Source organism: Cebus imitator, unplaced genomic scaffold (genome assembly GCF_001604975.1).
Source record: "Cebus imitator isolate Cc_AM_T3 unplaced genomic scaffold, Cebus_imitator-1.0 Scaffold54, whole genome shotgun sequence".
Lineage (NCBI taxonomy): Eukaryota > Metazoa > Chordata > Mammalia > Primates > Cebidae > Cebus > Cebus imitator.
In genome coordinates, this window is record NW_016107369.1 from 5,818,905 (window position 1) to 5,845,232 (window position 26,328).

The 26,328-nt window shown below is 39.2% G+C and overlaps 1 protein-coding gene across 1 annotated transcript in view; it reads left to right on the forward strand.

Annotated features, from left to right (window-relative positions):
* The window catches only part of NUMB (NUMB endocytic adaptor protein), a 191,091-nt gene that overhangs the window by 134,478 nt on the left and 30,285 nt on the right, over positions 1 to 26,328 (forward strand). Inside the window, exons 5-6 of the mRNA XM_017528515.2 lie at positions 6,451 to 6,525; positions 12,723 to 12,755. Of these exons, the coding sequence (XP_017384004.1) occupies positions 6,451 to 6,525; positions 12,723 to 12,755 (108 nt within the window). The remainder of the gene's footprint in view (positions 1 to 6,450; positions 6,526 to 12,722; positions 12,756 to 26,328) is intronic.

The window sequence follows — 26,328 nt, forward strand, 5'->3', positions numbered from 1 at the left end:
AAAAAAAAAAAAAAAAAAAAGAATGAAAAGTAAAGCCACAGACTAGGAAAAAACATGTGCAAAACACGTCTACAAAGAGTTTGAACTCAGAGCATATTAAGAACTCTCAGTCGGGCTCAGTGGCTCATGCTTGTAATCCCAGCACTTTGGGAGGCCGAGGCGGGCAGATCACCTGAGGTCAGGAGTTTGAGACCAGCCTGGCCAACATAGTGAAACCCTGTCTATACTAAAAAATACAAAAATTTCCCAGGCGGGGTGGTGGGCGCCTGTAATCCCAGCTACTTAGGATGCGAAGGCAGGAGAATCACTTGAACCCAGGAGGGTATGTTGCAGTGAGCAGACATGGCACCATTGCACTCCAGCCTGGGCAACAGACTCAAAAACAAAAAAACAAACAAACAAAAAACTCTAACCCTAAACCCAACAGGAAAGAAATAACATAATTTTTTAGAATAGACAAAATAGTTAAACAGATACTTCATCAAATAAGATGTGGGTACAAATAAATACGAAACAGATGTGGATAAGTGGATGCCCAGTATTATTAGTCATTATGGATATTATGCAAATTAAAATGACAAGAGATATACCACTACATACCAAAAAAAAAAAAAAAAGATAATACCATTGTGGAGCACCTGTAACTCATATGTTGCAGGTGGGAATATAAAATAATGCAGACACTTTGGGAAGCAGTATCTTATAAAGTCAGACATTCATTTACCATATGACCAAATTTCTTAGGTGAAAACCTATAAAGGAATGGTATAGTGGCTTTATTTATTATCACTAAAACTGGAAATAACCAAAATGTACTTCAACTGGTGATTGGATAGTGATATAGGCATACAATGAAATACTACTTCGTGGTAAAAGAGAACATACTGTATGATTCCATGTATATGCCATTCCTTGTGTGTGTGTGTGCGTGCACATGTGTGTGCATGCGCGCGTGTGTGTGAGTTGGAGTCTCGCTCTTTCACCCAGGCTGGAGTGCATTGGTACCATCTTGGCTCACTGCAACCTCTGCCTCTCGGGTTCAAGCAGTTTTCGTGCCTCAGCCTCCTGAGTAGTGGGGATTATGGGAGCCTGCCACCACACCCAGCCAATATTTGTTTTTAGTAGAGATGGGGTTTCACCATATTGGCCAGGTGTGTCTCAAACTCCTGACCTCAAGTGATTCGCCTGCCCCAACCTCCCAAAGTGCTGAGATTACAGGCATGAGCCACCGCGCCCAGCCAATACGATATTCTTTAAAAGGAAAAGTTACAGGAAGAGAAAACAGATCAGTAGTTGCAGAGGTTGGGGATTGGGGGAAGAGTGGGCATCATGAGGGAACTTTTGAGGGTGATCAAACTTGATCATGGTGGTTGTTACACAGCTATATACATTTGTCAAATATCATAGACCTCTAAACCAAAAACAGTGAATTTTACTGTATGTTTTTTAAAAAATGAATGAATCTATGCCCTATAGGACCATGTATATGAACTAGAGTGTCTCCAAGAGCCAGTCTTACTTGGAAATTACAGGTATTAGATTTTTAACTAATTTTTTACTTTTGTTCAATAATGATGAATTTCTGCAGCACCATATTCCAAAATGTCATTAAGCTTCCTTGTCAGGGGGTTTAATAATTAATAATTATCTTCATATTAATAATTATCTTCAAAGTGGAAATTTTGTAACTTGAGAAGAATTGAGAAAGTATGAATAATGATGAACTTATTTTAGATGTTTTCACTGAGTTTTCAGAGAGGCTCACTTGTTATTGACAGTTTCAGCCCTGCCAGAGGAAGAATTTGCCAGGGAAATGACTTGTATTTTTTTAAATGTAGGAAAAAATCTGGTGGAAAGAACCTGTTGTTTTTTAAATTTCCTTATAATAGGAATGAAAAATCAAGGAAAGTTTTTTGAATTGTGGTTAAGTCAAGTGTGAGACCTTTGGACTTTGAAGTCATGAATGTAAACCATATTCTACCCTTACTAGCTGTGTATTAATTTTGGGAAAGTTATTCAGCATTCCTGAACCTCATTTCCTTTCCTCGGTTTTAAAATCAAGTGAGCAAACATACCTTTTTGAGTAGTTATTAGGTTAGACAAAATATAAAAGCATCCAGCACAGTTTCTGGCACATAGTAGGTAATCAGTAAATGTTAATTCCTTTTAAATTAACATTTCCTATGCTAGTCAGTCCAGTTAGGTCTCAGGCTACAAGTTCTTACTCACTTCCTGTGGGATGTGCTTCCAGTATCAGTTCAGTTATCTTTTTCTTTTTCTTTTTTTTTTTTTTTTGAGACAGAGTTTCACTCTTGTTGCCCAAGCTGGAGTGCAGTGGCCCGATCTAGGCTCACTGCAATGTCTGCCTCCCGGGTTCAAGTGATTCTCCTGCCTCAGCCTCCCAAGTAGCTGGGATTACAGGCGCCTGCCACCACACCCGGCTAATTTTTATAATTTTAGTAGAGACGGGGTTTTGCCATGTTAGCCAGGCTGGTCTCAAACTCCTGACCTCAAGTAATCCACCCGCCTCGGCCTCCCAAAGTGCTGGGATTACACTGTGCCGGGCCATCAGTTCAGTTTTCAAAGCCTCTGCAATGCTATTCTGATCTGTGGTGCTATTCTGATCTATTCTGTGTATATGTCACTTAGGGGTCAGTTTGGGAACCGGGAGGTGGTCTGTACATTAGTTCACCTCTCAAAGTCCTGGGTATGGTAATTAGGATCAGATTCTTAGCTGTGTAGCTGCAGGGTAAGCCTAAGTAAGAATTCACAAATTCATGGTGTCTTTCCCAAGCTCCTCCCTTCCTGTGCCTTCTTTGGTACTTTCTGGTTCCCTGGAGCTTCCCTTTCTTGTCCTCTAGCCAGAAACCTAGGGCTTTCATTGTTCTGTACTACCATGAAGTTCCACAATTTCACTTGTATCTACAGTCAAATGGCAGGAGATCAGAGAGGAAGGAAAAAAGCAAAAGGGGGATTGGCCCCATCTTCCTGGAATCACAGTTCTTCTAAACAGAGACGTAGGTCCCCTTCCCTTAGAGGTGTGGCTCTTGCAGGTTTCCTTTCTTGCTACCTCTGCTGCTACCACACCATCACAGGATTTCCTGATGTGTGAGGTGTGAGAGAACAAATAAAAGAGAGGGGGACTCCCATACTCTCCGAGCTTTAGGAGTTCCATTTACTGGTCCTCAGACCAGAGCTAGAGTGATTTTCCCAGACGTCTTTCTGTGTTTTTCTTTTTTTATTTTTTTCTGAGATGGAGTTTCACTCTTGTTACGGAAGCTGGAATGCAATGGCGCGATCTCGGCTCACTGCAACCTCTGCCTCCAGGGTTCAAGTGATTCTCCTGCGTCAGGCTCCTGAGTAGCTGGGATTACAGGTGCATGCCACTGTGCTCAACTAATCATTGTTTTTTCAGTAAAGATGGGGTTTTTTCATGTTGGTCAGGCTGGTCTTGAACTCCCGACCTCAGATGATCCACCTGCCTCGGCCTCCCAAAGTGCCGGGATTACAGGCGTGAGCCACTGCACCTGGCCTCCCAGACGTCTTTCTGTACCACAGCACTCACTTTTGGATTTCTGGCTGTGCTAAGTTCAGGCTTGTCAACCTAAAAGGAAGAAGCTGAGGCAAAATTAATATAAGTAGAAGGTTTATTCAGGGCAAGGTTGAGTATTGCAACCCAGGAGCATAGATTCAAGTTGCCCTGAATGTACGCTTCAATTAGTAGTTACAGGTGTTTTTTGTTTGTTTGTTGAGTTTAAAAAGGTCTGTTTTGTTTTTTTAGAGACAGGGTCTCTCACTGTCACCCAGGCTGGTGTGCAGTGGCATGATCATAGTTAATTGCAGCCTCGGACTCCTGGGTTTAAGCAATCCTCTTGCCTCCCCCTCCTGAATAGTTACTACTACAGGTGTGTGCTAATTTTTTTTATTTTTTGTAGAGACAGTGTCTCACTATGTTGCCCAGGCTGGTCCTGAACTCCTGTCCTCAAATGGTCTTCTTACCTTGGCTCCCCAAGTACTAGGATTACAGGCTTGAGTCACCATACCCAGCAAGCAAGTGGATTTTTAAAAGCAAAAGAAGAGGATAGGGAGTAGGCTGATACAAAGTTGTGTGTCAGGAATTCTCATTGGTTCACAGAAGTAACATTGACTAGTGATTGGCTATACATTGTTAAGCAACAGGCCGGGTGTGGGTTATAGTGTCTGGTGTGACATTATTAGGTTTATTTCTAGCTACTCGTGGCAGTAGCAAGCAAGCATTTTCAGGAGAGAGATAATAGGTCAAAGTGTGTAGTAGGGCATGATTGCAGTCTCATTTTAATGTCTCTTTTGGCCTGATAATTCAAAGAACCTGCATTCCTCAGATAAAAGTTATTTTCTCAGGCTGGAGGTACCAAAGAGAGAAAGAGGAGGTAAATTCCTTTCCATTTCCACAGTGCTTTGAATTCTGGTCTTCTGTTCCGATTCATCTTCTGTTTACTTTTCAGAAAGCTTAAGTACCTACCTGTTCCATGAATTCTGTCCAGGTTTTACAGTTTCAGTCAGTGGGAGGAACAGAGTGTAGTGTGTCTACTCCATCTTACCTGGAACGAGACCCTAAATTTTCTTTTAAAAGATAGCACTTGTCGGCTGGGTGCGGTGGCTGAAGCCTGTAATCCCAGCACTTTGGGAGGCCGAGGCGGGTGGATCACGAGGTCAAGAGATCGAGACCATCCTGGTCAACATGGTGAAACCCCGTCTCTACTAAAACTACAAAACATTAGCTGGGCATGGTGGCGTGTGCCTGTAATCCCAGCTACTCAGGAGGCTGAGGCAGGAGAATTGCCTGAACCCAGGAGGCAGAGGTTGCGGTGAGCCGAGATCGCGCCATTGCACTCCAGCCTGGGTAACATGAGTGAAACTCCATCTCAAAAAAAAAAAAAAAAAAAAGATAGCACTTGTCGTATTGCCACCATCCCTCTGCTTTTTTAACTCAGGACTTTTCCCATGCTAAGGTACAGCTTGAATCATATTACTACCTTGCAAAAAAAAAAAAAAATCTTTATTAGATCTCCATTGTCTCTAGGGTTAAGTGCTGACTCTTTATTTTAGCACTTTAATTCCCCAGCTGCATGTATTTCATATTCAGGCCAAACAGGAATACTTGTTAATGCTAGAGAGAAGAGAACTTTCCCTCTACCTGTTGAACATTCAGTATTTGAGTATGTGAGATAGTCCGACAGTAGACAGATTAGCAGGGGAAAAAAAATGCAAAATTTATTATGTGTTTGTACATAAGAGTCTCACAAAATACAAGACTTGAAGAAGGCCAGATGATTGACATTTTTATGGCACCCTGAGCTGCAGAAGGAATAGGGACTTGAGGGGAGGTGGTGACAACCTATGGGAATATGAGGGGAGGAAATGCACAGTGAGCAAAGGTTGCCTTGTTATGCAGATAAAAAGTCTCTCCTGTGATACAAGTTGTCTGGAACAGCCCTCAGAAGAATAGGTGGTAGCTTGTGAGAGTCTGGGGTGTTGACCCTTAGTCTCTTCTCCTGTGATACAGTTAATCTACCTAGTTGATAAGATTCCTAGGGAGGGAGTATATAACAATTGAGCTCCTTTTTGAAGGATCTGTCTTTAGGCAGATAAGAGAACTTCAGAGAAAGCCCCTCCTGCTCTTGGGGAGAAGAAGGGGTTAGAGTCAGGAGGGCAAGAAAAGATTAGACCTTGGTTCTTTTTTAGTTCAAAGCATTCAGCACCATACTTTGGCATAATGTGTTCTGAGTCCCAGCACTGAAACATAGTTATCGTATTCCACACCTATAACTTTATGTAATTCTCTCAGCCTGAAACAGTTTTTCAACCTTTCAGTTTTTGCCTCTTCAAATTTTATGCATCTTTTAAAGCTCAGATGTAATACCTTCATAAAATTTGTTTTGGTTACCTTCTCTTGATCTTATATTCTCCCCATAAAAGGAGTGTGTGATTTCTTCAGCCTTTGAAAAACTGCCATTTTTGTTTGTGCCTTTTTAAGGATATATATATATATACACTTTATCTTAGGATTGCTTTTATGTGTAGAGACATAGTAACTGTTTCTAGCACAGCCTATTACACTTCAGATCCAGTAGATTCAAGTAATATTTAGTGTCTACTGTGTACTTCAGTTACTCACCTATAACACTTCTTTGAAATAATTATTGTAAATCTTATTCCTATAAGGACATGAGAATATATAAAGTAACACTATCTGAACTATTTTACAATAGAGGTGTATTTTTTTAGTGTAGGAATTTCAATACAGGTTGTGTGTCTCTTATCCAACATGCTTGACACCCAGAAGTGTTTCAGATTTCAAATTTTTTCAGATTTGGAATGTTCAACCTGTATTCGATTTAAATGTAAAGTTTACTGTATAGTAGCTACTTGGTAAACAGCAATAGCCCTAACTTTTCCTTCTTTCTACAGTACCTTGGCCATGTAGAAGTTGATGAATCAAGAGGAATGCACATCTGTGAAGATGCTGTAAAAAGATTGAAGGCTGTATGTATCTGATGATTGCCAATGTTGATCTATATGCTATCAATTGTTTCTTAAAGGATTTTGCTCACAGTAAATTTTAGTGACCCAGTAAGAACTGTGTTTCTGTTAAAATGATGTGGGCTTGCTAAGAAGGAGCATCTCAGTCAAGCGTAGTGGCTCACTCCTGTAACCCTAGCACTTTGGGAGGCTGAGGCAGGAGGATTGCATGAAGCCAGGAGTTCGAGACCAGCTTGGGCATATGGAGACCCTGTCTCTATTAATTTCAAAAAAAGTTTTCTTAAATAATAAAAAAATTTAAAGGCATCTCATGTTGTCCATCCAAAGATATATATTGTAAGACCAGCCTCTTCAATTTAGGCCAGACATTATGTTAAAGGTGCTTTTGATTTATAACCCATACGAAATGAATGCTGTGAAATTTGATAGAAGAATAGTATTCTAAGACTAGGATAAAACGGTTGCAGTTAACATCTTAACCTAACTGTGATAACTGGACTATAAATTATGGATTTTAAATATGGTATAAAAAATAGCTTCCTGGGGAAAAGTAAAGGATAGAGGTATTGTGTTGATACCTGGTGAGGTTTCCTTTTTGGAGACATTGTCTTGACTCCTACTCCCCAATTTTCTTCCCTATGCACCTCTAACATAAACAGTCTATTTCTACTGCCTTTTACATAAACTTTAGCACACTTGAAGTAGAGAGCCCTGTCCGAGGGTAACTAATGTTTCCTCTGCCTCCTATGCCATAGAACACATCTCAGGTACATGCCTGTGTATTCAGTGAAAGGAGAGAATGAGTTTGGAGTTCATAAAGATTCAGATTAAAGTGTTAATTTCAGATTTTCATAGTTTTGAGGAATGTTCCGTAGATCTGATAGCCCTCTTCACAACCTTCCTTTTCTCTAATATATGGCCTTTCCCCACTTTGCTGTGAAAGCTTTAAGCATTACTTCTGCATGCCGTGGCCCCAATAGCATTAAATACATGTTGGTCTGGGTTTGCTGGTATGGTGGGGCTGCCATAAGTTTGACTACTAATGTGTGCTTTTTTTCCCTGAATTTGCTTAGTAATCAGAAGTTTTCTGCTTCTTGGCATATTCTACACTACTTCTTATCTATAATTCCTGAATATAAAAAATAGAAAATCAAGGAAGCAACCAACTCAGAGAGGTAGACTTAATTTTTGAGTAAGTACCTGAATCTGTTGTAGAAGGGAAAGGAGAAAAGTAACTGGCTATAGTATACAAAGAACTAAATAATAATAATAAGGTATAGACACACACACACACACACACACACACACACACACACACACATTCCTGTACATACTCTTTACCTCAAATTTTGATCATTAAAATTCTTTTTTTTTTTTTTTTTGAGACGGAGTTTCGCTCTTTTTACCCAGGCTGGAGTGCAATGGCGCGATCTCGGCTCACCGCAACCTCCACCTCCCGGGTTCAAGCAATTCTCCTGCCTCAGCCTCCCGAGTAGCTGGGACTACAGGTGTGCGCCACCATGCCCAGCCAATTTTTGTATTTTTAGTAGAGACGGGGTTTCACCATGTTGACCAGGATGGTCTCGATCTCTTGACCTCATGATCCACCCGCCTCGGCCTCCCGAAGTGCTGGGATTACAAGCGTGAGCCACCGCGCCCGGCCAATCATTAAAATTCTTAAATGATTCAACCCTTTGCTAGTCTTATCTGTGCTCTCCAATCTCATTTATGTTAAGGGGACCTTGTGTTACGGTACATGAAATTATAGATCTTCCATGCCAACCTAAATATATTCCCCACTTAAACATAGTCTTAGATAATTTAATTTTCCATTTTGTCAGAACTCATTTAAAGGAGAATTAAAAATTTAATTTCTTCTGTAACGAAATAATTCTTTCTGAGTTCATCTAGAAGAATAATAAACAAAATATTGGTTACTTGGGAGGCTGAGGTAGGAGGATTGCTTGAGTCTAGGAGTTTGAGACCAGCCTGGGCAACACAGTGAGCCCTTGTCTCAAATACACAAACAAGATGATTTTAGCTAAAAATGTGTTTTTTTTTTTTTTTTTTTTTTTTGAGACGGAGTTTCGCTCGTTACCCAGGCTGGAGTGCAATGGCGCCATCTCGGCTCACCGCAACCTCCACCTCCTGGGTTCAGGCAATTCTCCTGCCCCAGCATCCTGAGTCGCTGGGATTACAGGCACGCGCCACCATGCCCAGCTAATTTTTTGTAGTTTTTAGTAGAGACGGGGTTTCACCATGTTGACCAGGATGGTCTCGATCTCTTGACCTCGTGATCCACCCGCCTCGGCCTCCCACAGTGCTGGGATTACAGGCTTGAGCCACCGCGCCCGGCCCTAAAAATGTATTTTTAAAGTAATGCAATTATTTGTCCATTGAAGAATATTTTACATTAATGACTGAAAACAAATCAATGAACAGACTAGATAGCCCTGAAACAACTATAAATAATTATTAAAATCCTATAATTTATACAACTTATGGTGAAATGGCCACTATGGAATGAACCTTTAGAAAGTCTTTTGATTCAAAGTATGGCTTCATGTGACACTGTAAGTAAGGAAAAGCTAGAGGTGGTTTAAGTTTGCCCAGAACATATTGAGAAATGGTATTTCATTGTTAAATGAGCAGTTAATCCTCTTAACTATCTAGTTTTGTTTTTTTAAATACTTTTAATTAGGATCATCTCTTTATTATATAAGCAATATGTTTATTGTATAAAATACAAATGAACCAAAAAAGTACACAAATAAAATGAAATCTCCTACAGTCCCAGAGATAGCCACTATTTAACTGTCTAGTTTTAAAACTAATGTTTCAGTGGATTTTTTTTATTTTACCTTTTTTTTAAACCAAGAAGAGAATAGACTATAAGTGTGATTGCTTAAGGCATAGGAGTATTTAAATAATAAAAGTTAATGTTTTTATATTCATCAGAATTAGGAACTAAATAGCCATTTAAAAAATTATTCATATGCATTGAACAGTGACTGACACATAGTAGTAACTAAAAAAATATTTCTAGAATGAATATACAGAATACAATCCTATCTGCAATATGTGGTCAAATCGAGTCTTACAGTAACCGTAATCAAATATTTTACTAATGTTTTAAGTTTACAAAACTGTTTTGCATATTTCTAAAGATCTTTATTTTCTTATGGTCTTTAATGACTAAAAGAAAGTTTTAAGCTCAGTGCAGTAGTTTGTGCCTGCAATCTCAGCTACTCAGAAGCCTGAGATGGGAGGATCACTTAAAGCAAGGAGTTCAAGACCAGCCTGGGTAACACAGTGAGACCCTGTCTCTATAAAAATAAATAAATAATAAAAAAGAAAGTTTTAGATATGTTGGTGATTATTTTCTAAATGTACTTTAACTTTTAAACTTTGAGGGAAAATTGACCATTTCTAGACTTTTTATCAAGAAGTTATTTAAAATTTTTCAGACAAATTCTAGATCTGGAGCAAATGTTATATGTAGCTTTGCACTGGCAAACATGTATTATAAAAATATGAAATTGAAGTTTTGGGTTACTGGGGTCAATTTCCTGTTTCTTATATTCAATGAAACATCCCCCTTTTAAATACTCTTTCTAGAGCTATACAGAGAATCTTGTAGAAAGTAGGAAGTCCTTAGGATACTGTTCTTCTCATACATTAACTTCAAGTAAAAGTCATCTGCATACTTGATATGCTCAAATGAAAAAGATATTATAACTAAACAAGATAGTGTTTTAAAAATATGCTCCTCATTGCATAAATATGTTAATTTTTAAAATTTGTGTGCATAAAGTTACTGACAGCTATTTATTTTTCTGATATTTTTTTCTTTTTTATTATTTTGTCCTGCTGTACAAGTGACAGCTATTTTCAGCTTATTTACTTTGTGACATAACTTCACTGATTAGCTACTTTGGGATTTAGCTTCAATAGGATAAATGACGGAAGTCACTATTGCCCATTGTTATTGCCTTTATGGCATAGTCAGCTGCAGGGTGAAGACTATTGTCATATATCAACCAATTCTATAAAAAGTGTATGAGGCCTTTGGTTATCTTGCTTAACTCTGGTCCAAGATGCCCTTGATTTAAAAAGGTCATTTCTTCCCATTGTTTCTTAAATGTCTCTGCCTCTGTCTTAGTTTTAAACTAGTTTCATTTTACTACCAGTTTCTAATATGTTGGTTTTTTTATTCACTATTTGATATATTTGTTTTAATATGTGTTCTTGTTTTAGCAGGTAAAAGAATCATAACAAATGTTTTTTAAAAGAACATTATTCTCTAATAACTGTCTTTTTATGCATTTCGCACACCAGCTTTTTTCATTAACATCTTGGGTATTTTATAAAAAGAGGGAAAGTTCAATGTTTAACAATAGCTTTTCTAGGAGCAAAATTTAATATTAACAATCTCCTTCCCTCACCTTCCTGTCCCTCAAGAATGGTGAATATCTTAACTTTGGCTGCATCCTTGAAAGCTTATGGTTATTCATAGTCTAACAAAACTAGGGTCACCAAACTTGGCAGAAGAAATAATATTAGTCTTATTGTGATAACTACCCAGTTACTTTATTATTTTTCCAGTTGCAGTTCAAAATGTTTTGTGGAAATATTTTTTGCTATTTGTGATTTTCAAAGCGTAGAGGGAAAACAAACTTTCCAGTGTTTGAGAGCATTGAATAGTTTATGAATTATGTAAAACAGTCAAATTTCATTTATCTTTTTCTAGACATTTATCTAACATTAAAAACTGATCATTACAAAAAGTAAAGGCTTAAAGTATTTCAACCACAGCTAGGAAATGTAAACTTAATCTAGCTTGGGTGAGTTGAAGCCCATCTAATTTGTGAAAATTCTACAGATTTTAATTGGTGACCAGTTTTTATAAATGGTGTTTAAAAATTGGTGCTGATACCATACATAGTTATGCCTCTCTTATCCAGATAGTTTCGGAATTGTATACTTATAAATGTCAATGCAAGTTTCTTTATTTTAAAATAACAGGTTTAGGTTGGGCACAGTGGCTCATGCCTGTAATCCCAGCACTTCGGGAGGCCAGGGCAGGCAGATCACTTGAGATCAGGAGTTCGAGACCAGCCTGGCCAACATGGTGAAACCCTAGCTCTACTAAAAATACAAAAATTAGCTGGGCGTGCTGGCACACGCCTGTAGTCCCAGCTACTCGGTAGGCTGAGGTATGAGAATTGCTTGAACCCGAGAGGTGGAGGTTGCAGTGAGCTGAGATCATGCCACTGCACTCCATCCTGGGCGACAAAGTGAGACTCTGTCTCAAAAAACAAACAAACAAACAAAAATAATAAAACAGTAGCTTTTATAAAGAAAACAAAACCCTATTTCTTAAATTTCAGTTATGGCCCACAGACATCGTTTGGTTCTTAAGATAGATGTTTTCTCAGCTCTTGCATAAACATTAGCCTTGTAACCTTAATAGATAACTTATTCTGTTTTTGGAATAGAATATATATGTTATTTCCTTTTATATGTTGTGGAATTGATCAGCATGCACATACACATAGATTGATACTAATGTAAGTAAATGGAAAGCCAGTGGTCAAGCTCCCCTTAAATGGTATGGAGTTTCTAACTGATATCTTGAACTCACTAAGAAAAAGTATGACAAAGACCTTTGATGCATACTCATTTAATTTTACATATTGCATTTTTAATGTGATTATGTGGTCATTTGAATGTGAACTTTTTTTAAATTGATGAATTTCACGTAGCTGACCACCAATTTTAAATTTAAAAAATGTGTATGGAACCAGTTTTCTTTTTTCTACTCACTATTATAAAGTTTAAAATGCAAATCTCACCAAACCAGTATGCCCTATCTTTTTCTCTACTGCCAAATTTGGAAGATCTCTGTTTTAAATGTAAATAGCGATTACTAAACTAACTTGTTGCTCTGCATGGATACAGGTTCTGATTTCTTCTCACTCTTTCCATGGATTCTTAGGCCATACTGTGTGTTTCCCTGCATTTTCATGCACCTTCCTTTTTCCCTGTCACTCCTGGTATGGATAACTCTTTAAAACTCACCCCCACCCCTTCTCCTACTTTTTCCTTTCCCCAATTTCTGTATGTGCTTATTGGTGTGAAACCCTAGGACAATTAGCCCATACAATAATAGCGCTCGACTTGTCCCCCTGTTCCTCCAGGAAAAGAAGTTCTTCAAAGGCTTCTTTGGAAAAGTAAGTTTGATGCCACATTCATGCTTGCTTTATAAGGAGTTACACCCCTAGTGTAGCACTGACATATTTTTAAAAGTAGTACAGCGTTCCTTTCTTTATAATACAGGAATTTGTTTGACTGTATATAGATATTAATGAATTAGAAGGTTGCTATCCATGATATTATCTGTGGGCCTATTGATACTAAATCTCATGATTCTAAGACGATAGGCTGGGCACGGTGGCTCATGTCTGTAATCCCAGCACTTTGGGAGGCCGAGGTGGGTGGATCACCAGAGGAGTTTGAGACCAGCCTGGCCAACATGGTGAAACCCTGTCTCTACCAAAAATACAAAAATTAGCTGGGTGTGGTGGTGCATGCCTGTAATCTCAGCTACTCGGGAGGCTGAGACAAGAGAATCGATTGAACCCAAGAGGCAGAGGTTGCAGTGAACCAAGATCATGCCACTGCACTCCAGCCTGAGTGACAGAGTGAGACTCTATCTCCAAAAATAAAGAAATTCTAATAAATTAAGTAGATTAAAAGAGAATTATCTCATCAACAGTAGGTATTAAAATAAATATTATTTGATCTCATAAAACTCTGTTTATATTAAATATTAGCAATAGTTTTTTGAGGCAGAGTCTCCTTCTCTCGCCCAGGCTGGAGTGCAAGGCACGATCTCGGCTCACTGCAACCTCCCCCTCCCGGATTCAAGCAGTTCTCTGCCTTAGCCTCCCGAGTGTCTGGGATTACAGGCGCCTACTACCATGCCCGGCTAATTTTTGTATTTTTAGTAGAGATGGGGTTTCACCATGTTGGCCAGTCTGGTATTCAACCTTGTCATCCACCTGCCTGCTTGGCCTTCCAAAGTGCTGGGATTACAGGCGTGAGCTACTGCATCCAGCCTAACAATATTTTTAACAAGTGGATTTTACATAATGCCTGATTTCACAGAGAAATAGGAAGAAATATTCAAGTAAAAATGATATATACCCCAAAGTTTACATTCAGTGTAATTTTTTTCCAATCTAAATTTCAGGAGAAGTAAGCAAAAGTAGATAAACTTACCTTTAGGGATCCTGCTATGATTTTTAACCTGCATTGCTAATCTAAGAAAAAGCATCTTAATTATTAGTCTACCGAGTATCTGTCATATATAGAATATTGTTTATGTAGATGCTTTTCCTTTTTTTCTTTTTTTTTTTTTTTGAGATGGAGACTTGCCCTTGCCACCTAGGCTCAACTGCAGTGGCACAATCTTGGCTCACTGCAACCTATACCTACTAGGTTCAAGCGATTCTCCTGCCTGAGCATGCTGAGTACTGGGATTACAGGTGCCTGCCACTATGCCCAGCTAATTTTTGCGTTTTTAGTAGAGACAGGGTTTTGCCAGGTTGGCCAGGCTGATCTCAAACTCCTGATCTCATGATTCATCCTCCTCTGCTTCCCAAAGTGCTGGGATTACAGGCGTGAGCTACCAAGCCCAGCCTGTAAATGGTTTTCAAATAATGATTATTCAGTGTTCAGACCTCCTTAAATTTAAGAATATATGGGGCGGTCGCGTCTGACAAAGGGCTAATATCCAGAATCTACAAAGAACTAAAACAAATTTGCAAGAAAAAAACAACCCCATCAAAAAGTGGGTGGAGGATATATATAGGCACTTTTCAAAAGAAGACATTTATGTAGCCAACAAACATATGAAAAAATGCTCATCATCACTGATCATAAGAGAAATGCAAGTCAAAACCACATTGAGATACCATTTCATGCCAGTTAGAATGGCAATCATTAAAAAATCTGGAGACAACAGATGCTGGAGAGGATGTGGAGAAATAGGAACATTTTTACACTGTTGGGAGTGTAAATTAGTGCAACCATTGTGGAAGACAGTGTGACAATTCCTCAAGGACCTAGAAATAGAAATACCATTTGACCTAGCAATCCCATTACTGGCTATATACCCAAAGGATTATAAATTGTTCTATTATAAAGACACATGCACACATATGTTCATTTCAGCACTGTTTACAATAGGGAAGACTTGCAACCAACCCAAATGCCCATCAGTGATATACTGGATAAAGAAAATGTGGCACATATACACTATGGAATACTATGCAGCCATAAAAAAGGGTGAGTTCATGTCCTTTGCAGGGACATGGATGAATCTGGAAACCATCATTCTCAGCAAATTGACACCAGAACAGAAAACCAAACACCACATGTTCTCACTCATAAGTGGGTGTTGAACAATGAGAACACATGGACACAGGGAGGGGAATATCATACACTGGGGTGTGTTGGGGGGTCAGGGGCTAGGGGAGCCATAGCAGGGGGTGGGGAGATTGGGGAGGGATAACATTAGGGGAAATACCTAATGAGGTGAAGAGGGAATGGAGGCAGCAAACCACCATGGCATGTGTATACCTGTGTAACAATTGTGCAAGAACTGCACATATACCCCAGAACTTAAAGTATAAATATATATATGTGTGTATGTATATATAGATGGGGTGGCTGTACACATATCAGTAAACATATTTTTAACATTTTTTGTGTCTGAGTTTATCATCGTTTAATTTTGATTAAGTGCTAAAACTAATTCAGACTGAGACAGTATAAGAGAAAAATACTGACCGGACATGGTGGCTCATGCCTGTAATCCCAGGACTTTGGGAGGCTGAGGTGGGTGAATCACTTGAGGTCAGGAGTTTGAGACCAGCCTGGCCAACGTGGTGAAACCCCGCCTCGATTAAAAAATAAATAAATAAATAAATAAAAGAGAAAAATACTGTCATTAGATGACAGTATAAATTACTAAGAATTTATGTGATTAGCAAAATCCTACAATTTGTTTTCTACTGCATGATTTTGTTATTTTGGAAATTTGTTTCAAAGAACAAGTAATTCACATTTGTTTCTCAATTAAATGTTTTAACTATAACTCATTTTTATATTTTCTTGTTCTAATTTAGGTCACCTTTATACTAATGTAAACAAATTTGAAGTGTTTTGATCTAATGATTTAATTCAGTTACTCCTGTCAGTCTGAAATAAAAAGTCAAGTAATGTATCCACATATGTCACAATACATTTTTTAATAGACATTTTGGGTCTGAGTCAGATTAATAGGTTGTTACAATATGTGATACATATCTAGAAAGAATCTTATTATCGGATTATTTCTCTTTTGTGTAGAATAGCATTATAAATAGGCATTATATTTGTTAAGGAAATTAATAATTGTTAAGGAAACTTTTTGTGATATATTTGTTTTTTCCCAAATAGAGTTTCTGAAAGCAATTACACATTGCCAGAATTATCATACAATTTTAACTATTGTTCAAGTGACCAGTTTTAATAAGTCTAGTTTACTTAAAACAGCAGATAAGGCTATGCAAGATAAGGCATCATAGAAAAAATGAAGGCCAGATTATAGAAAATACTGATTTGGTTTCTAGAAAAATAGTGTTAAAAGTATTTATTTTAGCTGAATGCAGTGGTGCACGCTATTCAGGAGCATGGAGTGGGTTAAGGAACAAAGCTCTCCCCTCAAAATCAATCCTGAGGTCACAGTATTTATTGCTGTGTATACTGGGGCCATGATGCACCTACACTGTAGCTGAGCTGGATCACACTGTTTGGCAGCCTTTTCACTGCATTTTTTTGCTACATGATGAATTTATAAGATATAAGAAAGAAAATTATTAATCATCTTACTTAATCCTTAACCCAGAAATAATAGTTCTCCAATTTTACAGTGAGAAAACAGGTTTGCAGAGGTTAAATAACCTGACTGAATTCACAGATATTTATTTATTTATTTATTTATTTATTTATTTATTTATTTATTTTTTTTGAGACGGAGTTTCGCTCTTGTTGCCCAGGCTGGAGTGCAATGGCGCGATCTCGGCTCACCGCAACCTCCGCCTCCTGGGTTCAGGCAATTCTCCTGCCTCAGCCTCCTGAGTAGCTGGGATTACAGGCACGCGCCACCATGCCCAGCTGATTTTTTGTATTTTTAGTAGAGACGGGGTTTCACCATGTTGAGCAGGATGGTCTCGATCTCTTGACCTCGTGATCCACCCGCCTCGGCCTCCCAAAGTGCTGGGATTACAGGCTTGAGCCACCACGCCCGGCTTCACAGATATTTATAATAAGTGGTAGAAACTGGATTTGAACTCAAATAATCTGACTTCAGAGCCTACACTTTTAATCATTGTGCTATACAATCATAATTTATTTTCATATTATTTATAAGTAAAGTTTAAAAGATTTTACCACTGGGCGTGGTGGCTCATGCCTGTAATCCCAGCACTTTGGGAGGCTGAGGTGGTGGATCATGATGTCAGGAGATGGAGACCATCCTGGTTAACATGGTGAACCCCGTCTCTACTAAAAATACAAAAATTAGTCGGGCGTGGTGGCACATAACTGTATTTCCAGCTACTCGGGAGACTGACTCAGGAGAATCACTTGAACCCGGGAGGCAGAGGTTGCAGTGAGCCAAGATCACACCACTGCACTCCACTCCAGCCTGGGCAACAGAGCAAGACTCTGCCTCAAAAAAAAAAAAAAAAAAGATTTTACCTTAAAAGGTGCTAGTAAGTAAAGAGCTTCTTAGAAACTCACTTTAACTTTCTTTTTATAGAGTAGTAATTTAACTTTGGATTTTATTTCTAATCAATCACTTTTTTTTAGTTAAAGCTTTAAAGAACCATCTTTATTAGTAGAGACGGAATTTCACCATGTTGGTTGGTCAGGCTGGTCTCCTAACCTCAGGTGATCTGCCCACCTTGGCACACACCTTAACCCCAGCTACTCCGGAGGCTGAGGCAGAAGAGATGCTTGAACCCGCAGGCAGAGGTTGCAGTGAGCCGAGATTGTGCCATTGCACTCCAGCCTGGGCAACAGAGGGAGACTCTATCAAAGAATCATCTTTTTCAATGGTTTAAACTGACATTTTATTTATTTGGAAATATTTAAATCCTACTACATGTTGAGTATCTCTTATTCAAAATGTTTAGGACCTGAAGGGTTTTGGATTTTGGATTTTGTTCAGATTTTGGAATATTTGCATATATATAATGAGATATTTTGGGGATAATACCCAAGTCTAAATGCAAAATTTATTTGTGTTTTATAAGATAAGACCTTATACATGTAGTCTGAAGATAATTTTATGTAATGTTTTTAATAATTTTGTGCATGAAACAAAGTTCATGTACATTGAACCATCAGAAAGCAAAACTATCACTATCTCGGCCACCCATGTGGACAGTCTGTGGTTGTTTGACATCGCCATCATTCCCGACTTTAAATTTATATGCTACTGTTAAGCAATCATTTTCTTACATTTATTCACACGTAAGTACTTAGTTTTCCAGAAAAAGACATACTGGCCAGGCCCGGTGGCCCACCCCTACCTGTAATCCCATCACTTTGAGAGGCTGAGGCAGGTGGACTGCTTGAGGCCAGGAGTTCAAGAGCAGCCTGACCAAGAGGGTGAAACCCTGTCTCAACTAAAAATACAAAAAAATTAGCCGGGCTTGATGGCACATGCCTGTAGTCCCAGCTAGTCGGGAGGCTGACACAGGAGAATCACTTGAACCTGGGAGGTGCAGGTTGCAGTGAGCCCAGATCACACTACTGCACTCCAGCCTGGGCTACAGAGTGAGACTCCATCTCAAAAAAAAAAAAGACATACCATTAGTAGAATGAAAAAATAGTATGTTCAGAGTAACTAAGCAGCACAGGTAGCATCACGAGAATACGTGTTTCAGCGGTTTAGCAACAGCAACAACAAACAATGGCAGGCTTTGTCTTCCCCTCCTCCGATGCTGTGTTCTGATAAAAAAGTAACTTAACATTGTATTTTTTTTTTTAAGATAAAAAGAAATATCAGAAGCAGTTGAGGGACCAGGAAGTAGGTCTTCTAGGGATGAAGTAGCATTCTGCTAGATGGCTTTTTTTTTTTTTTTTTTTTTTTTTTTTTTTTTTTTTTTTTGAGACAGGTTCTCACTGTGTCACCCTGGCTGGAGTGCAGTGACACAGTCATGGCTTACTGCAGCCTCAAACTTCAGGCTCAGGGGACCCTCCCAACTCAGCCTCTCGAGTAGCTGGGACTATAGGGATGTGCCACCACATTCATCTAATTTTTGTATTTTTTGTAGAGACAGGGTTTCACCATGTTGCCCAGGCTGGTCTCAAACTCCTGAAGTCAAGTGATCGCCCACTTCACCCTGCCAAAGTGCTGGGATTACAGGCATGAGCCACTGTGCACAGCCTGCTGGATGGCTTGTGTGTTGTATGCCTGCATTTTTTTTTTTTTTTTTTTTGAGACAGTCTCCCTTTATCACCCAGGCTGGTGTAATCTCAGCTCACTGCAGCCTCTGCTTCCTGGGTTCAAATGATTCTCCTGCCTCAGCCTCCCAGGTAGCTGGGACCTCAGGTGCAGGCCACCACGTCCAGCTAATTTTTGTATTTTTAGTAGAGATGGGGTTTCATTATGTTGGCCGGGCTGATCTTGAACTCCTAACCTCAAGTGATCTGCCCACCTCAGCTTCCCAAAGTGCTGAGATTACAGGCGTGAGCCACAGCACCCAGAATTCTTATGTTATTTGAGAATTTTTTTTTAATGTCAGGATGATTTTATATTAATATATAAGTTTGTACAGGGAGTCATTTAAAGAATTTGGAAAACAGAGAAGGAGAAGTATTATCCATAATCTTACCCAGAATGTGCTTTTAAATGGTAATTTTTCCTTTAACTTGGAATCTTTTAAATCTTTCAAGTTGCCATCATTTAATTTGCCTCCACACTAATCTACAATAAATAGACTGGCAAAAGAGACTTGAGTTTGTTAGGTCACTTGTGGTTGATGAAAGCACAAAATGAAGATTTTTTTTTTTTTTTTTTTTTTTTTAATAGAGACGGGGTTTCACCATGTTGGCCAGGCTGGTCTCAAACTCCGGACCTCAAGTGATCCACCCGCCTTGGCCTCCCAAAGTGCTGGGATTACAGGCATGAGCCACTGCACCCAATGAAGAGGGAGTTTTTATCCATTACGGTTCCTCATAAATTTTGATACTTTGTTATTCTTTGAATCATGTGTGGTTTAATAATCCAGGATAAACAGAACAACAGTCATGAAGAAGTGTTTCTGTTAAACACTTTTACATAAAAGTAGATAGATAGAAGAACTGTTAGCCCAGATTTTGAATTTATGACTCATAGCCAGGAAAACTTCTTCCTTTTTCCTGTAAGTTGCCTCTTGGACCTGACCACCATCACTTCCCTATTGTTATGTCATTAGCTGATAGGAGCAGTGCCTCCAGAAACTTTCGCAGATAAACCTGGGTCTCTTATGGGCCTGCAATCCATTGTAAGCTTACAAACATTGTAAAAGGGGGAAAAAAATGAGGACCTGAAGTAACTTTTTCCAAACTAGTTAAATTGCTCATTGCTGTAGGAAAGCCAATAATGCACTCAGCTTTTTAGGGATTATTACATACAGCTTCATTAGCATGGTTGGCTGTACTAGGCAAATACTGTATTACCAAATAATTATGTGGCACTTAACATTTGAAAAAAGGTTTTTATGATTTTAATGTATTTGAGGAATCCTATGAGCTAAGTAATCTGTATTCTCATTTTATGAAGAAGCTGATTCAACAGAGACAGGAAATCTTAGGTCACCCTATTAGATCTCTTTTTAAAGCCATTTACTTGTATTTATGTACAGCCTTATAGTTTATTATGTGCTTTGACCTACTTTCTAATTTGCCATTCACAACAGTTCAGTGAATTGGACAGGGTAGTTCATGAAACTGCATTTTACAAATGAATAAACAGAAGCTCAGAGAGTTCACCCACCTAATACTAAATGGCAGTGCCGACACTGAAACCCAGGTTTTCTGAAACATGGTGAAACATTCTTTCACCTACCCCATGTTGATGTTCTGTCATTCAAAAAGCATTAGCCTCTGCTTTCCTCGGGTATGCCCTAATTATAATCAATGAAGAAGTGTCTAATGCAGAGGCGCTAGACAGCCCAAGGGCCTGAATACTTCCCCAAACATAGAGTGTATGGGCTGCACAGAGCTTTTATATAAAAAGTAGGTTATTTATCTTACGAATTAGCAGACCTGGCAAAACAGCATGCTTTCTATGTGGCAACAGTGGCTTGAGCTGAGTAGCAGCTATGCCCTTTGCCTGTTTGCCACAATCCCTGCAACTCCCTATTGTCCCTGGCCTTCACCCTGCTTCACTCATTTGTGATCTGCCTTAAACTCTTACAGGCATTTGAGTTTATGAACTCCTCTCTAGGAGTTGATTCATTTCTGTGTAGCACCCACTTCTGTCTAAAATCCCCAAAAATAGCCCGGGCATGGTAGGTCATGCCTGTAATCCCAGCACTTTGGGAGGCCAAGGCGAGTGAATCACAAGGTCAGGAGTTCAAGACCAGCCTGGCCAATATAGTGAAACCCGTGTCTACTAAAAATATAGAAAATGAGCTGGGCATGGTGGCAGGGACCTGTAGTCCCAGCTACTCGGGAGGCTGAGGCAGGAGAATCACTGGAACCCAGAAGACAGAGGTTGCAGTGAGCTGAGATCACGCCACTGCACTCCAGCCTGGGCAACAGAGTGAGACTGTCATCTCAAAAACAAAAATACCAAAAATATTATAATAATCTGTTCTAACAGATCCTGTTAATGTACTGCCAAATACGGTTTTTCAAGTTTTTATGTTTTTACAGTTGCTAAATGGCACTATTAGAAATGGTTAAGGTTTAGAGATTGCATGGTTGAAAAGTAGTGTGTGGTTATGTTGTTTTAACCTAATTCCTGAGAGTAAAGGATTTCATGGCATTTATGACTCCACTCTTGAATTAGTGTATTGAAATCGACATTCTATTTTGTATTTCCTAAATTTTCTCCTCTATGGCAACTTGTACTTAGTTCTTATCTTCATTCTGGATCCTGTTCTTTTTTTATTATACTTTAAGTTCTGAGATATATATGCAGGACATCCAGGTTTGTTACATAGGTATACATGTGCCATAGTGGTTTGCTGCATCCATCAACCTGTCATCTAGGTTTTAAACCCCACATGCATTGGGCATTTGTCCTAATGCTCTCCCTCCTCTTGCCCCCACCCCCTGACAGGCCCTGGTCTGTGATAATCTCCTCCTTGTGTCCATGTGTTCTCATTGTTCAGCTCCCACTTATGAGTGAGAACATGCGGTGTTTGGTTTTCTGTTCCTGTGTTAGTTTGCTGAGAATGATGGTTTCCAGCTTCATCCACGTCCCTAACAAGGGACATGAACTCATTCTTTTTTATGGCTGCATGGTATTCCATGGTGTATGTGTGCCACATTTTCTTTATCCAGTCTATCATTGATGGGCATTTGGGTTGGTTCCAAGTCTTTGCTGTTGAATAGTGCTGCAATAAACATACATGTGCATGTCTTTTCTTTTTCAGATGGAGTCTCGCTCTGTCACCCAGGCTAGTGTACAGTACTCAGCTCACTGCAACCTCCGCTTCCTAGGTTCAACCGATTCCCCTTTCTCAGCTTCATGAGTAGCTGGGATTATAGGCGCATGCCACCACGCTTGGCTAATTTTTTTGTATTTCTAGTAGAGACAGGGTTTCACCATGTTGGTCAGGCTGGTCTCGAACTCCTGACCTCATGATCCACCCGCCTCAGCCTCCCAAAATGCTGGGATTACAGGCATGAGCCACCATGCCTGGCCCGTGCATGTGTCTTTACGATAGAATGATTTATAATCCTTTGGGTATTGGGTCCTGTTCTTTAAAAGGGCATCTGTGCTCATATATCGTTTCCCTCCTATTCAAGGGATGAACTATCTATGCTGCTCGCAGAGGACAACTGTGCCAGATTCTTATTATTCCAACTGTTACTTATTCTGGCAGTGTTACTCTTTCTCTCCTCTATAATGGGTTTTCTTTCTCTAGTGGATCTAGTGGATCATCCATTAGCATAAAAATATACCATCTTTTTTTTTTTAATGTTTCTTCTTGGTACCCTCAGTTCCTTCTTCTGTTGAACCCATTTAATCATCTCCACAACTTTTACCTCCACCACCCCACCACAGCTGCTCTTATCTTCTTTTATATTACTATTTCAGTAGTCCTGTCACCTTACTCAGACTATCAGCAGCAATTGACATAACCCATCTCTCACTCCCCCTTGAAACACTATTCATTTGGAGTTCAGGGATCATACTTTCCCAGTTTTCCCCTTTGTCTGTGGAGTCTTCTCAGCCTACACCTGTCCATTAATTATCTTATCCACAGTGTGATGGCTTTAAATATCATTTATGTAATATATGCTGATGGTTTTGAAATTTATATCTCCATACATCTCCCCTATACTCCATAATGGTATTTCCATCTTAGAAGCAATATAGCATAGGAATCAAGGGCATAGCCTTCGGAGCCAGATTACTTGCACTTACTAGTTTTGTAATTAATGCACACTTCATGTGATTGTTGTGAAGATTAGATGAATAAATATAAGAGCACCAAATGGCCTGTTTTGGTAGATAGGTTTCACTATTATCATTCTTAAACCTTTTTACTTTGATGTCTGCTAGTCATCTCACACTTCAGTATGTCACAAATTCCCCCAAGGAGAAAAGGATCTCTTCTAGTCTTTCCCAGTCTCAGTATACAGCAACTCTGTCCCTGTGCACTAGCCAAACCCTGGATTTGACCTTGTCTTCTCTTTTTCTTACACCCTCCATCCACTCCATCAACAATTCCTGTCTGCTTCAGCCTACAGGAACTTAATCATTTCTCACTATCTTCACCACTCCTACCCTGGTCCAAGCCAGCATCTCCTCTCATCTGAACCACTGCAGTAGCATCCTGCTAGCATCCTATGACCCCTGCTTTCATTTTTGTCCTCCAGCAGTCCCCTCTTGAGAGATCAGCCTGAGTGATCTTTTTAAGACAGAGGCCTGATTATGTTGCTTCACTGTCCCAGGTCCTCCAGTAGCTTCCTGACCTACTCAGGGTAAAAGCCAAAGTCTTTTAGGCCTTGTAGGCCATTGTATATGAATCCCCTTTGTCCTGTTTCCTCTTTTATCTCCTCCTAGCATTCTTCTTGCTCCCTCTGTTCCACCCACACTAGCCTCCTTGCTATTCCTTAAACACACCAGGTATGCTTCCACCTCAGGGCCTTTGTACTTGCTGTAACCTCTAGTCTGGAACACACATCATCCATATATATGTGTGGCTCACTTCCAGCTCTTTCTCTTCACTCAAAAGCCCCATTCTCAGTGAGGCATTTACTGACAACTCTTTTAAAAATCCAAACACCACTCTTCCCCCAGATGTACACGCTCCCTAATCCCTTCCTAGCTTTATTTTTCTTTGATAGGGCTTATTACTATGTGTCATACCATACACTCTACTTGTTTATCTCTCCCTCACTGAAATGTAAGCTCTGTGAGGACAGTGATCTTCACCTGTTTTGTACACTGCTGAATCTTCAGTACCTAGAATAATTGTGGTCCATAGTAGTTGCTCCAAAATATTTAAATTCATTAATTAATGAAGGAGTGAATGAGAAATATACTGCGCTTCAAGTTCACCCTGTCATGGGAGGAATCAGGTGAAGAGATGGTTACCAAATTGTTTAACAATAACAGGTGCTTCTGGAGCAAAGAGGAAGAGTGAATGTGAAAGATTGTAATGAAGGCTTCTAGGAGGAGATGATACCTAAGGCTAAGCCTAAAAATTGTGAGTTCCAGTTAAACTAAGTTAGAAGGGAAAGAGATTTCAGACAGAAGGAACAGCACTGTCAGGGACATTGGAATGAGAGAAAACATGTTCCACACTCATTCAACCTAGGGGTGTTGAGAAGGAAACAGAAGATGAGACCCAGATTTCATTCATGGATGACCAAGGGAATGGTGTAATCACTCATTTTGAGAAGGGATAAATTTGGTTTTGAACAGGTTGAATTTTAGATGCCTCTAGAATTTCCAATACTATATCACCTTTCAAATACGAACTTAATATTGGAATAATCCCTAGGTCTCCCCTCCCCCAGTTGAAATGATTTGGCAAACCAGAAGAGCTAAATTGCCTCCCAAAAATCTCTCCTTTACTATGTAGTTCATGACATGCTCTGTCCTTATTTTTTCCTAAAAGCCTTTAAGTGCCCCCTCATTTAAGAAAGTACAGGAATAGTGAACCTTAGTGACTGAGACTAAAAGTTAGTGTACTCTTCATGAGTACAGTGCACTCTCAAATCCTGAAAAAACTTGTGTTTCTGTCTTTTCACTGCTTTGTTCTTTGGGAAATATTCACTGGATTTTGGAATTATGAGGCAAAATTTATTTATTACACCATTCTGTTCAGAAATTCAAATATCACATTATAGACTTCAAGGCTTTTCTCTTCTGATTAAAAAACAATGAAGCTGGGTTTCCTCTGAAAAAAAAGTCTCTTGTTTGTTTATTACGAGTACATTACAAGTTTATACACAGTGTGTCATTGTTCCCTGGTTTATATATCACCATTACTCTGTGATGCCTGCTTCTGTGTAGTCTTTCACAGAAAGACTGACCAGTGATTCTTTACGCATTGGATACTTTTGAAGATCTCTTTGGTTTGTAACTCAAGGAACTTTGCACAATAGAATTGCAAATCAAGGTTGCTCTGAGAGTGACTTGCTGTGCCCTAATTGATCTGTTTGCTGCTGTTACTTCTTAACATTTCAAAACTATGCCAAATTGTAGGTCCATGTTTCTTTATAGCATTTCTTTGCTTCAGCTTACATTAGAACATCTGTTTAACCCTTTTGATCTTACTTCATATGCCCAGCAGTCTTGCCTCCAAATGTCCTTTTTATTTATATTAATTAATGGCATGCTCTTATCTCATTGATGATCTTGGGAATTGTGGAATTTTAGAGTTGGACAGCACCTTAAAATAATAGGTAGAATATAAATACATTTGTCAGGAAAAAAAAAAAGAATTCAGGGACACAATTCCAACAGGTATAATATTTCAGTATAATGAATTACTTTCCAAGAAGATTCAATTAATTACTTTCTAGAGATTATATCAGGTATCAAAAACTATGGCCCACTACTGTATTTGTTTTTGTAAATAACATTTTATTGGAACAAAGTCATGCTCATTTGTGTACATATTATTATGGCTGCTTTTGTGCAATGACAGAGTTGAGTAGTTACAATAGAGATCATATGTCCTGCAAAGCCTAAAATATTTTGTTATCTGGCCCTTCACAAAAAAAGTATGCTAATTCCTGATTTAAACGGTTTAAAAACTCATTCCAGCGGGGTGCGGTGGCTTACACCTGTAATCCCAGCACTTTGGGAGACTGAGGCAGGTGGATCACCTGAGGTCAGGAGTTCAAAACTAGCCTGGCCAACGTGGCGAAACCTCATTATATTAAAAATACAAAAATTAGCCGTAGTGGGGCATGGTGGCAGGTGCCTGTAATCCCAGCTATTCGGGAGGCTGAGGCAGGAGAATCGCTTGAACCTAGGAGGCGAAGGTTGCAGTGAGCCTGGATTGCACCACT